The 13,763-nt window shown below is 39.4% G+C and overlaps 1 protein-coding gene across 4 annotated transcripts in view; it reads left to right on the top strand.

Annotated features, from left to right (window-relative positions):
* Positions 1-13,763, top strand: part of GRID1 (glutamate ionotropic receptor delta type subunit 1) — a 545,174-nt gene that overhangs the window by 439,874 nt on the left and 91,537 nt on the right. For all 4 annotated transcript variants that reach the window (XM_026116758.2, XM_064513740.1, XM_064513738.1 and 1 more), the window contains exons 7-8: positions 1,913-2,074; positions 3,390-3,509. In XM_026116758.2, coding sequence (XP_025972543.1) covers positions 1,913-2,074; positions 3,390-3,509 — 282 coding nt within the window. The remainder of the gene's footprint in view (positions 1-1,912; positions 2,075-3,389; positions 3,510-13,763) is intronic.

Here is a 13,763-nt window from a genome sequence, read left to right as displayed (position 1 = left end):
GCCTCTCGGTATGGCACACAAGAAATTGCGTTCTGCCTTATGCATGTAAAATCTATTTCTAAGCGAGCAGGATTTTTCTGTCGAGACTAGCTTAACACAGAAGAAGAGAAGTGCCCTGTTGAATAATAAGGATTCGCTTGGTTGCTTTATTTGAAAGTTATTCGGCAAATATCTCCGAGTAGGGATACAAATGCAACTGAGCCGAAGAGACTTCACACAATCGGAGGCTTAGCTGCTGGGACCCTTCTCATTAATTCTTTTAACTACTTACTTTTCTTAAAAAGAGAGGAAATCTGGAAAGTTGCTGCTTCAGAAACACTTTTAAGAGGATAAGCATTAGCTGGGTAAAATACTGAATATGAGGAATGTGGACTGTTTGTTGAGGGAGGCTGAAGGGAAAAAGAGGGAAAGAAGATGATGTTAAAAATTAGCAATGCCATATGGAAGAGATTCTCAGTGATCGTATCTCTTAGGTTTTGCATTGTTTTAGCAGTAAAATTCTTTTCAGTGATTGGGCCCTTCCAATTCTTGTTAAATAAGTGGGAATCCTCAACCCCTTTTTTGTGTATTTTCTATTTTGATGCTTTTGAATTGAATTTTTGTTTCTGTATTTTTTTTAATATTTGTTTATGCTAGAAGTTTTTTCAGAGTGACTGGGTTCTAAATTTATGTTGAACTCCAGATTATGGAACATGGGACCTTTTGTTTCTGAAGATTAGGACCTTAGGATGATATCAGAAGTTAACTTGGAGCCAGTGATGAGACAGTGATATATGTTTAATATTTTCACAGCTGAGTGACATTTTATAGGAAGTTTACAGTGCATTAAGTCCCAGCTGTAAACGTCTTCTGGTCTCCAGGCACCGTCTTCTCCAAAGCCAAAGAGAAACCCAAAGTGTAAATGGCAAATTTATGTATCACTATGGCTAAGGCCTTCAGCTAGGATAATTTCTTTTTTAAAAAAAAAAAAAAAAAAAAAAAAAAAAAAAAAAGTCTGTCTTGCAACTGAACAGAAACTAAGAAGAATACCTATAAACTCTTGGAACCGGTGGACAGTATCAGATTTTTTTCCAAAGGATATCTCTCAGCCAACTTCCCCTGCTTAAGTTCTACTGCTTAAAATGGATACCAGCACGTGTCAAGGGTCTGATCTTGTAGTAGTGGCCATGTCTTGGTCTGAAAAATGAAATATATAGTTGAGTGTTACTAGTGTGTTAGTACTAGAGCCTTTGTCATCAATTATGGCTCTGTTTCTCTCATATAATTTGAAGAATAAGGAGGCTACATTCAGTAGCTCCACAGAAAGAGAACAATAACCAGTCTCTGTTCTTTATGTTTGATGGAGAGGACGAAGAGACAAAAATAATATTGCTATTATCCTCCCTCTGTACTAAATATATGCCATAGTAGTATTTTTTGGTAAAATTCTTTTTTGCCTTTTGCTATTTTTTTATGCCAGAAATTACCAAGAAGATTGCTAGAATGAGCAAAAAGGATAAGAGGTTAATTCTATTCCATCCTTTTCTCCTTGCTGAAATGACTGACAAAGTAACAGTCCTTGTCCTGTATTGATGGATGACCATATTCCTTCTGTCCCGTGGGTTTGTATTTGAACTGGGATGTTTTAAGTCTTTTTCATACTGCCTTACGGTGGCATAGGTAGTGCATAGGCAATGCAAGCGCACTACAGTCCCTTTGCCAGAGGAGCCCAGGTGCCCGGGCCGCAGAAAAGAAGACTGGAGTGAGCACTGGTACTTGTCTCAATCGCCTTGTCTGCTGAACGTGCTAACATGCTAAGCTTTTAGTTTTGATTTATGTCTTTGGATTTGTTTTGTTTGCTTGCTTGTTTTTGCAGCTTCTTTGAAAGGATGCTCAAATAAATAAAGAGGTTCGCTGTTGTTATTGTTTGCAGGTTTCCAACTTGTACCTGTACGACAGCGTGCTCATGCTGGCCAACGCTTTCCACCGAAAGCTGGAGGACAGGAAGTGGCACAGCATGGCCAGCCTGAACTGCATGCGGAAATCCACCAAACCCTGGAACGGGGGGCGATCCATGCTGGAGACTATTAAGAAGGTGAGGCTAGACAAACCACACTTGCGCAAGCAATTGAGAGTGGTTTCAGTTCTACCCGGTATTAGCTTTTGAGAAGGTTTTTGACCTCTATTTAACTTTTCTTTGATTTATTCCAAGCAAATTATTTACAACTGCTATAAATGATTTACAGTTATTAAACAAGCAAATGATTTATTACAATCAAATTACACACACTGCTTTGTTGCTCCAGTGGTGTGTGTTCTCCTCCTGTTGCTATCATTGGTACCTTCCGCAGAAGTAATGTGATTAGGAACAGGCATAGAGATTGATATGTGCATGCATCATAATGATTTTCCCAAGAGAAGAACTTCAGTAGCTTGTGGAGTCAACCAGCAATAACGTTTAAGACTTATGTTCAAGGTACTGCAGCTCAACTAGCTTCGTAATTTAGCTGAGCATCTGTGAATATCTGTGCGTGTACTGGAGCCCAGAAAAAAGGCATGTGATTTAGCTAAATTCTCACTAAGAATTAGGCTGACTTTCAGTACATTGAATTACTCAAATCTTGACAGTAGTGTGACTTTGCAGATGCATAGTGAATTCTTCTGTGAAAGATATTTGATCAGAAATTTGAGGAGAAAAACACTCATTTTTTTAGTATACTAGCTTAAGCAATTCTTTAGAAAAAACATCTTGTTTATCATAACCTATATGGTTGATGAATGCTTCTGCTTTAGTGAAATGATGTGATTTGATCAAGTGTTATATGTTATGCTCTGATGAGTCCTTATGGCACCATCTTTGGTTGCCTAGTTAACTCCATATTTAGTGTTGTTCCAAGCTGCTTTGCTGCAACTTCAAAGTCAAACTTGGTGATACTTTTACAGGGAGGTTTAATAATACAAAAAAAGAGATCTTTCCCTCATGTCCCACTTGATAGTGCGTAAGGCATTACTCTTTCCTCTGGACCAGGAGTTCATGCCTTTCTTTTCAACCCCAGACTTGCCCCCACCAGCTGTGCTAAAAAGACCATTGCCTCAGGCTCTACCAGGATCCCTCCTGCTTTTCTTTGGGGTCTATCTTGGTGAAGAATAAAAAGGGTTGGGGTTTTTTTTTGTTTTTTTTTTTTTTTACAATATACAGTGGATGTGTCAGTGCAAAATTAATTTTAATTTTCTCAGAAAAGTAGTTTATTTTGTCTGAGGCTGTGTTTCAGCTATTGAAGAACCTGCAACTGCCAGGCTTAAATTTCCTGTAAACATTTTCTAAGCAATTTGGCATATCTTCAATAGAAAGGAGTGTTTATAACAGCAAATTTGTTCTATTCTAAATTTTTTAAAAATTGTTTTCTTAGGGCCATATAACTGGGCTTACTGGCATTATGGAGTTCAGAGAAGATGGCGCCAACCCCTACGTTCAGTTTGAGATACTGGGCACTAGCTACAGCGAAACGTTTGGCAAAGATGTGCGGAGGGTAAAGATATGCTGTTTCTTTCTCTCTCTTTTTTTCCCCCCCTCTAAATAATATACATTCTACTTCACAGGAGAAAACATTATTCTCTAAGAATGAGTTAGTGCTTTTGCTCTCACTACAGAAGTAATTTACTATAAAAATAATATTTTCTAATTTCGTACACACTTACATCTTGAAAGCTAATTTTATGCTGGTAGGCAGGAGACCTGCAAATTGTTCTCACATGTGCAGTAACAATACAGCATCATAACCATATTGTGAACATAATATAAAAACAGAATAGTGTAGTCTTTGCTGTTTTTTAATGTAAATTATGGTATAATTGATATAACTGACACTTGTCTTACTAAGGAAGTCAACTGAGACTATAAATTACCTAAACATACAGAGATGTTTCAGAGTAGAGCGACTTGTAAGTATTTGGGGGGAAAAAAAAGCCCTAAAGAAGGTAATTTCAGTAACAGAGGATGTTATGAAGTAAAGGATGACATACTGATGCTAGCTGGTGGAACAGAGACAGCCTGGGATTAGAAGGCAGTTAGAGTGGTTTCATAGGATCATTGACGTAAGTTGTTATGGTCTGAAGAGGCTACCTGGGACATGTTCATATAGAGAAGATGCTCCAAAAAAAGGTGAAACTCTGAGTTGAACAACTAGGTTTTGATTGGAACCCAGCCTACAAAGTGTCCAAGGAAGGATGGCTGTACTGGTTTGTACGGTTGAAATACTAACGTTGCCACTATATGGTCAATGGTACCTACATTAAGCAGAGTTGGGCAAAGAGACAGAATTCCAGGCAGAACCAAAGTTTATCAAAGTTACCATTTGTTTCTGTGTTTCATTTTGATTCACCAGAATTACACCAGCCTAAATGGCAAAACAAGCAGAGAACTTGTCTATGCATTATTATCTTGAAAAGTTCAACCTGAGATTCTTTTAGAGTCTAATTTTTAGGCTGGCATGAGGATTCTGGACCAAAGGCTTGCAATGGCTATTAGGAATACAACAAAAGGAAGAGAAGCATTTGAAAAGCATAAAGCTCCAGGTCATATAATTGAAAAACCTCTTGCAAAAAAAAGTCTCTGAAGACTTTAGACTGACCAGACATCCTCCTGTATTGTAATGAGAGGGAAAAGGCTGTTTCTCAGTCCACTTTACTTCATGTCTAGAAGTTGTCTACTGCAAATGAGGAAGTGTCACTTCTGAAGACTAGCTGAAAGTTGAGAAATTAAGGTCATTTTGGAAACACTGTCTGTTTAACAAAGCAGAGTTGGCTTAGGAGACCTAGGAAGCAACTCAGCTGCATAAATGGAAGTATGCACCTGAGTGTGTGCACAGGCATGTGTAAACACAAGTACTGAGTACCTTGTGAGATGCTGTGGAGTGTCCTACCGTGTTTCCAGCTGCCACTCCTGAAGAGCATGAGACTGCTGTCAGTGCTGTCTTATCCTGGCAGATTTCTGGGATACCATGGGGCAGCTTGACTTTTGTTCCAATTTGATAGAAATTTCCCCAGTGACTTTGAGTAAGTCACATAATCACTTTGTGCTTTGATTTCCCTTTCAGCAAAATTCGTATAATTACCAGTTAGAAGAGGTTTGAGGCTTTAGAGGGAAATTATGATGTGTGAGTATACATTATTACTTTTATTAGAATGTACATTTCATATATGGTAGCACATACACAAAAGCTCTCACTTCAATATGTGCGGCACACACTGACTGAGTTGGGATGTAATCCAGATGTGTGAAGTGGAGGTGACTAAAATATCACTCAAAAGAGACAGCAAGGCAAAGAAATGGGGAAAATGACTAAATGGGAAAATGACTAAAATGACTAAATTGATAAGGTACAGATCATTTTTCATCCCTAATTTATTAATTTGGGATGAGCTTGTTAATATAGGAAGGCTCTTTGGATGTCAAATGCAGAACCTTATACAGTTCCGAAAGTGAAAGGGAGTATGATTCTGAATGCATAAAAGCTGCTCGTTGTGGAATACTACTCTGAGCTAAAAGGAAGTTCTGAAAATGATCCTTTTAGCCTAATAGAGGGAGAGAGTAAAAAATCAGCAGTGTGCTAGAGCACATACCCAGGAGTATCTGGAAGAGGTGATATTTCTCAGAGCAGAACTACCATGGAACTACTGGAATTCAATTATTTTGACAAGCTGACTTTTTATTATTGCAACAAAGATGTGTTACAGCTCAGAAGTACTTTTAAAAGCTCTGAAAGTCATAGTTTTCCCCTTTATATTACTTGAATAAGAGGTCAATTCTGATTTATTGTCAGTTGTTTCCATATCATAATTTCCTCCGATTTGGCTGTGGAGGGACACATTTTTCCTGAAGAACAGAGGAGCTCTGTGTGGTTTTCCTTTCCTCTTTATGGAGAGCTTTCACGTCTATTCATCCCTGCCCTGACCCTACAAAAAGCCTTCATACTTAGGATCTGTGACAGGGCAGAGCAAAAGAAGGTATTGAATATTAAGCCTTATGGGAAAGCCAGTCAAAAACTAACATACCGTAAGACTCAACATCCCTTAGAAAGTTTCTCAGGGATCATTTCCACCAGAAGACTCACAGGAGGAGGTCCAAGGCAGTAGCCTCAATCTGGCAGGAATTCACAGGGCCTTTCTGTGGAGACATCTTGGCGTTTCTCAGTTGACCTGGGATCTGTTCTTTCTGCAGACAGAATTGTACTTTTCATTCCACACCAGTGTGATAGAGTTACGAGTGCAAGTAAATATACTTTCCTTTTTCTGTATGCCTCCTCCTTCCTTCCCCAACTCTAACACTATGGTTTTGTGGCAAAAGGTGATGGTGGCTTTTGTGGCTTTCTCTTTGTTCTGTTTTCCATTGTTTGAGAAGACTTTAGTGAAGGGGAGACTTCAGAAAATGATCCAGTTCCTTTGGTTTAAACTTAAAATCTTTACATTAAAAACACCTTTTGAGAAGCCAAGCTGTATTTCTGAAGCACTAGAGTGTGAGGTAAATCCCTTAGGATCTATCACCGTGCTTTATAAAAGACTCAGGTGATTGCCTTCTATTCACTGTGTGCCTGTGGAGGTTGAGAAAGCATGGTGTGTTCATGCCTAAAAAGAGAGATCAATGTGGTGGTCTAACAGGGCATTTTAAAGTTGAAGGGTAAGATTTTCAGAGAGACTGGAAAGTCTTAAATTCCCAAGACTTGATGATTTCCAGTATGATTTAAGTTCCTAAAGCATGTAAACTCCTTTAAAAACACCAACCTGAGCATTTGCATATAAAGAAAAGAACTAGAGATAACAGATATGAGAACAGTAAAAAGTGTAAAACGTAATAGAATCTGCTGAAAAGAAAAAAGTAAGAAACTCTAATAGCTAATGTCACACTAATGTTTTAAATAAAAGGAAATTTGAGAGACAAAGAATGAAAGAAATACAGAGGAAGTATAGCTTGGAAAAACAAGATAAAGTGGTACAAAGTGTTCAGGTGAAGCTTAGGGAGCAGCTAGGATGTGGCTAATAGCCTATTATGTTCAAAGTCCTTTGAGACCTCTGAGGTTTTCATTTGTAGCTGATAAAAAAAAAAAAAACTGTCTTTTCATTTCACCTCTTGTGTCCACCTCCCATGCTAAGGGTGTCTGCATCAAATTGACCACCAGTCTTAGTTGCTGTAATTGCAGGGTTATGCACCATCTAATGCTCTTGCTATGAATTTAAAGAGACTTACCAGAAAGCCTATTATTTTTCTGGTTTAATTTTTATTTATTTGTCCTTTACTCGTTTATTTTTTACTCACAAGGAGAAGAAAAGCCTCTCTATTGTTTATTATTTTTAAAGTCTTCTAGCTTAAGCTTCCTGAGCCTTCAGTTAGCTCCCAGCACTGCCAGTGGCTGGGTGTTGATTAACAAGTCGCTTTGCTTCGTTGACTCATTTTCCCATCTGTGGTGTGGAGTCAAGGGTACTTGCCTGCCTTGTAAAGTGTTTTGAACTCTAATGGAAAAAAAGGGCTGCTATAGCAAAGGCATTTAGCTATTATCAATAAATTGAATGAATCATAGTACTGAAGAACCATATATTCCCAAGTGTAGGAGCAACCATCCCTTCAGAGCTCGTCTGCAGTTGTCGATGCAGAAATACGTCCTGCTCTCGCAGGACAAGGAGCCTGACGTGGGAAGGGAAGTCAGGACTGCCATCATTTCCTCCCTAGCGGACACCTGTGTGATGAATCGCTATTAATGAAAGCCTTGCTGTAGTGTTCTGAACATCTGAGACTTCATATTTCTTATGTTTCTGCACTTGGGTGAATGCCACACAGAAATGTATTTTAATGATCCAGTGGTGAGAGAGAGAGAAGGGAGTCAGGACCCCCTAAGGGAGGGAGCTAATCCTGGCAGTCACTAACTTGCAGTGAACTCTCGGGCTGTTAACCTGTTTCTTCTCATTCGTCAGTGTTTAAAGAGAGTATAATAGCTACTAACCGCCATTGCAGGGATGTGATTAGGCTTAGTTAATTAATGCTTGTAAGGAGCTTTGAGATTATCTTCCTCATCATCATCCTTGGCAGCAAGATCTTCTGCAAGCGTGAAAAGATGATGTTTTTTAGCATGTTTTATGACAGGGATCGTATTTGCTCTTTAAGCAGTCTGCAATTCTTTCCCAAGCTGGCTGGAACGAAGGCAGAATTAGCAGTTTACACGCATGCGGTATTTCATAAAAAACATTCTGTTCAAAATGATAACATTAACCATCGGTTATTCATTTATGTCAGTTTGTATGTTTTCATTTATCTTTTTTTAATTAGATTTTCTTGAAATACAGTCTGCTTCATAAACACTCGTACTTGTTTCCTTCAGCACTTTTGAGGCAGATTGCAGAAGTTCCTGTAAGTGGTTTTCTGATGTGCTTCGCATTTGTTGAAACCGCATTTTTGAAATCCGATGAAGTGCTTTAATTCTGGTTGTTATCTGTAGAGGGATTTCATCATTGTCATGATAAGAAATCGTATGCTTTCTATTTCTTAGAAATTAAGTTTATTTCTTAGGGGTCTGCAGTATTAAGTGCTTTCACCTGTAAGAATATAGCCAAGTTGCAACTTTGCCGCTAAAAGTTACGAACCGAAGAGAATTGTCTCAGGTGGTTACTACTGTAATTGAATCAGTTTTTATTCATATGGAAAATACCTCAGTAACTTGCCTTAGTTTAGCCATAAAACAGATGCCTGCCTCCTGTCTGAGCACTTCATAAACATGCAGTTCGGTTTCATGGGTGTTGCCAAGGTCTCTTTCAGCTAAAGGGCAGGACTGGAGTCTTGACTGCTTGTGATCATTGAAGGTCGCCGGTTACCTTCTGGAGGGAAGGCCTAAGAGCCCTCACGTTCTAGGCGAAATATCATTTCTTCATATTTACATTTGGTTTAACTTTCTCTTTTCTGCTTAAGCTGATGGAGTGTCTTGGCAAAATAATTTGGAAAAGGAGTGTTGTGATTCACACCATAAATATTCTAGATTTTTCTTCAGTTTGAGACTGTATTTTTCTCAAAATAGTAAACCTCCTTCATTTTTAGCTGTAAATTTCTCTATAAGGTGGATATAAGGAGTAAAAATAAATGTAAATTTCGTAAGTTGAATTATTCATGGTGAAAAACACAGCTGTGCATACAGGAAATGTCTATGATCAAATGTTAAACCATAGGATGCTGTAGGAATATGATGAGCCTGGGTGCTTTTCCTGAAATGGAGTGGGGCCTCTGTCTGAGTTCTGCAAATTACTTTTCTTGGCATATGAAATATTTTACGTTCAGTATACTTTCATTGTAAAATTACAGCTGAATTACTGCACTTGCTAACTGAAATGTAGATAAGCAAGTTTAGAAATGCTTTTCAGTTGCAAATGTGTGATACATAGTTATTTTTAAAGTATTTTTTGTTTTGTTTGATGGTTTGGAAAAACATTGCCAGTGGGACCCATACTTTCGTGTAAACTATTACTTGCATTTGCAAACAGGAAATGCTATTTATATTTGCAAACATAGTGATGTCAACCCTGAGTAAAAGGGATGTCTCACAGAGTTTGGCTGGTATTCCTCCAAGCATGAGTTCTTGCTGGTGTTCTTCTTTGCAATGTTGTTCATCTGCTTCTATGACATTTTTTCAGCATGAAGCTTGAGGCTAGATTTTAAAAAGCAGCTGTTTCTGAGTTGTGAGCCGGGTTGGGATACCTACAGCAATTAAGACGCTTTGCTGAGGCTCCCGCAGCCCCCAGGCACTGCTGGCTGTCCTCGTAGGCGTGGAGATTCCAGTTAGTTGAAAGTTAAATATTATGTCATACCTAACAGGTCATGATGAATCCTGGGTATAACTTTCTCTTTTATAACATGTATGCAATGTTGTATAGAACTAGGATGTCAGGAGTGTTGAAGTCAGCCTTGTAACAGCAATGACATCTATAATTATGGAGTTTCCAGCCAAGCTCCTATAATTTATTGATGGATCCTAGGAGAGTATTCAGAGAGGGATGAAGAGAAAATCACTTTCCGTAGTTCACCTTGTAAGGATTTCTGCAATAATGAGCTCATGTGTGCATATGTGTGCACATTATGGGAAAAAAAGTTTTTTCTGTAGGGAAACAGGGCAACTTCAAGATTTTCTGAGCTTAATAGAAAGAAAATAGGAAAATATTTGAAAAATGCTTCAGAAATTTTTACTTTTTTGGAAATCTAAAGATGGAGACTATTTACTATTCCATTTTGCACAGCATCAATCTGGAATAAGGGACAATAAGCCCACTACTGCAGAATAAAGAATAACAGTTTTTCTTGCTCTCTTGTATTTCGTGCCCTAACAAATGTCTTTGAATCATGACTCTTTCTTAAAATCACACCAAAGCCAAAAGAATTTTCTGTGGGGCATCAGACTTGCTTTTTACCATAATGTCTACTTAGCAAAATCTGTTTGAAAGGTATTAATGATAATGCCAAAATGCAAGCTAAGTTATTTTAACTAACAAATCAGATAGACATTATCTTGGCTTTCATAAATACATAAACTAAGGGGATTCTAACATCTCTTTGCTTTTAGCCTGATTTCAGTGTCAAGGACAGTTGCAAGGACTGTACATCCAGGGAGACCATGCTCAGCTTCCTTTCTGTAGCGTTTGAAATGAATTTAATTCTTCTATTTGTTGTTGTGTTATATCGTCTGGTAAACAGCAAGTACATGCAGGTACAAAACACATTTTATAAAGTAATCTATTACTTCGGCAATAATTCTCAAATCCAGGTTAACTATATTGTCTTTATCTGTGTATTGCTCTGAAACACCTGGTAACAGGTTGACATTTAAGTGCATATAGTTCAAGTTATTTGTTCATCCTACAAAATCATAGCTGTGTTAAGAAAAATGAAAAAACTTCAGGGTTTTATTTATTCTTATTAAAATGAATGGAAATAGAAGTTAATTAGAATTCTATTTCTATTTTCACTTTTCTTTGTGCCATTTCATGCCAGATGATGATAGCTTTACACCAGTAAACATTTTCACACACACACAAATTGTCAGAAGACAAGTTTAATGGCAAGGTGTCTTAGTGGTCCGCCCGAATGTAGAACATGAAGGATGTGTAGGTCGCGAAGTGCCATGAACTATCTGAATTACTGCAGCTTGGTTTCCTAACTTCATTATTCTTAAAAAAGGATAACCTTAATTCCTCAACTTACTGTTATGGGAAGGTACCTAAAAAAAAAAAAAAAAGAAAAAGAGGTGTCTGAGTTCTGATTAAACCTCTTTGTCTGAGTTGGCCGATTTGCTGAAATCGCAATGCTTGGCAGAGATTGCCTGTCACTATTCCAGGGAATCGCTGGCAGAACCGCCTTGAAATTGAGGACTTTGGGTTTCAGGCCACACAGGAAACAGTCTAACAAGTGTTTAAAACAGGAGCAGTCTGTAATCACTGCGAACCTGTGTCAAGCAAAGTGTTATAAAATATGCCTGATTCAATACCGCAGTATCTCTGGCAATGTGAGTGAACCAGTGCATGCAGGTTAACATGCACAGATGTCGCACAAACATTTTTTTCCATTTTAAGGCGACATCCTTTTGCTGGAATGGAGACAATGTCAGGGGTAGATAGTAACTCTCAAAATGAGAGATGCTCGCTGAGCGTGCCGTCTCTGCGGCAGGCGGTCGTATTGCGGTGTGTCTGTGTTTGTGGTGCGGCAGCGAGCGCGCTCTGCAAGCGGGTAAATAGAACTCCCCCCCGTATGACCACGTACGGGAAACGTTTTCAAGTTGTACGTTGGCAGCAAAATATATCTCTCTAAATAATATATAAATGTATTTAAGTGTTTTCCAGCATAGAAGAGGTACATGAGTGGAGAATAATAATAATTAAAAGCATTAACAGTGTTTAAAAAGTCAATTCTCCATATGTTGCCATAGGCTGAAATAGCTGTTAAATGGAACAACACATTTGTATTCCACTTAAAATTAGACCCAAAGAGGGGGGAAAAACACGAACCCTTGCATAGTGAGGTCTGCCAAAATCCACTTTGGATGGAGATTATTGGGAACGATTTCCAGAGGTTGAAGCTGTCACATGAATCACCCTGTCTGCCCCAGGAAGCCACACTCTAGCTGTTTTAAGTGAAAAATGTAATTGGCACCAGACTGAATGGAAAACAGGAGAGAGGCGACTTCACAGGTGGCAGGATTCCAGGTCACGCTGAGCTTAAAAGATCGCTAACAGCCTGAAATGACACCTGACTCCGAAATGGCGACTAGAGCGTCGCAAAGAGCGGCTGCACCTTGCTGCCGGCTGCGCGTAGCTGCTGTTTTGCGACGGCCGGCTCAGAGAGCGTCCTCTTAGCTCAGCCTGGGCCTGACGCGAGTGCCGTGGGGAAGAGCTGAAGCCCGGTACCCTGAGTGGCCAAACAAACTGCTTTTGCAGTCAAAATTCTCTCTTGAACACTGAAATACCTGTCCTGAAATCAAATTGCAAGCTGCAAAAGCATCTGTTGGCACCCTCGCTCCCCACCGAATTCTTATAACCAGGGTGTTGCACAGCGCGAGGTGTGCAGGGCGCTGGTGCAGAGCTCTGCCTGTGAATTTAAGATGCTGTGAAGTGCCCAGAGTGATGCAAATCTCTTTCCCTGTTCATTATTAACTTTTGTACTTTGCTTTGGGATCGCTGAATGAAGGATGCTATGTTCATGTAATTCTTTCAAATGTATGAAGTAAATCTCTTTGAAACAGAGTACTTCTTTAATGTAGTAGAATAGCTACTTCTTTAATGTACTAAAACAGCTCCGGCTGCCAAGCTCTACTTCACTCACAACAATATCTTTTCTCTGTTGTGCGTTCCAAAGTCCTGCGCAGTTCACTGATGAGATCTGAAGTCCTCTGAGGTATCAGGCTTTGCTGGAAAGGGGATGCAGTGGGAAGGGCGAATCCAGGGAGAAGCTCCTGTTATAGTGGAGGAGTCGAGGAGAAATGCATTGCTGCTAATTGAGCTGAGCAGGTAGTCAAATACAGGCTTTCCTTTAGGAAAAGAAACTGCATGAAAATACTTAAATCTGTCATCAAATCTCAGTTTTCCCCAATATCACAACAATCAAAAAGAAGGAGACTGCCGCAGCAAAGTCCTCTCAGCCAGCACAGCCCCCGGAGGGCCTCTCGAGGGCTTTACCCCCGGGGCAGCGCTCGTGGAGGGCCCTGGCTCCAGCTGCCGAGGAGGTTCCTGCGCCCGCTGGTCCGGTCCTCCTGCCATTTCTCCCACAGCCACACGACGCCGGGAAAGCAAGTGGTGGGGCAGATCCTTCCTCCCACATGTGCTGTGTTGTGGGGCAGTGGGGCTGTGCTGCAAATGGTGATGACTCTTCCATGTTACCTAGTTACTAACAGCCTGGGAACATCTTATCGATGTGTCAGATTAATCTGTGGTTTCCGCAGATCGGCCTACTAGATTTACCTGTCTTTTTCATAATAACATCTAAAATTCTTAAGATTTTATCCATTGATAAAATTCATTACAATGTTGTGAGAGAAGTGGGTGTGTTTTAAAATAGACAGTTGAGATGATACCATCTAGAAATGGTATCTGGCTGATACCAATTCTGGTGTGCGCTACTTTCTTTAAAAAGCAAGGACTGTTATCTAAATATATACAAGGTTGACAGAGTGCAAAAATAGGTATTCTTCTGCAAAGCAGGCTAAAGCTTTCCAAATACAGCACTTGGGAAGATAAGTGACCGAACGAACTGCAGTATTTAGTCC

The sequence above is a fragment of the Dromaius novaehollandiae genome, chromosome 6 (genome assembly GCF_036370855.1).
Source record: "Dromaius novaehollandiae isolate bDroNov1 chromosome 6, bDroNov1.hap1, whole genome shotgun sequence".
Classification (NCBI taxonomy): Eukaryota; Metazoa; Chordata; class Aves; order Casuariiformes; family Dromaiidae; genus Dromaius; species Dromaius novaehollandiae.
Note: the sequence above shows the minus strand (reverse complement) of the source record. Positions and strands in the feature narration are given on the sequence as shown.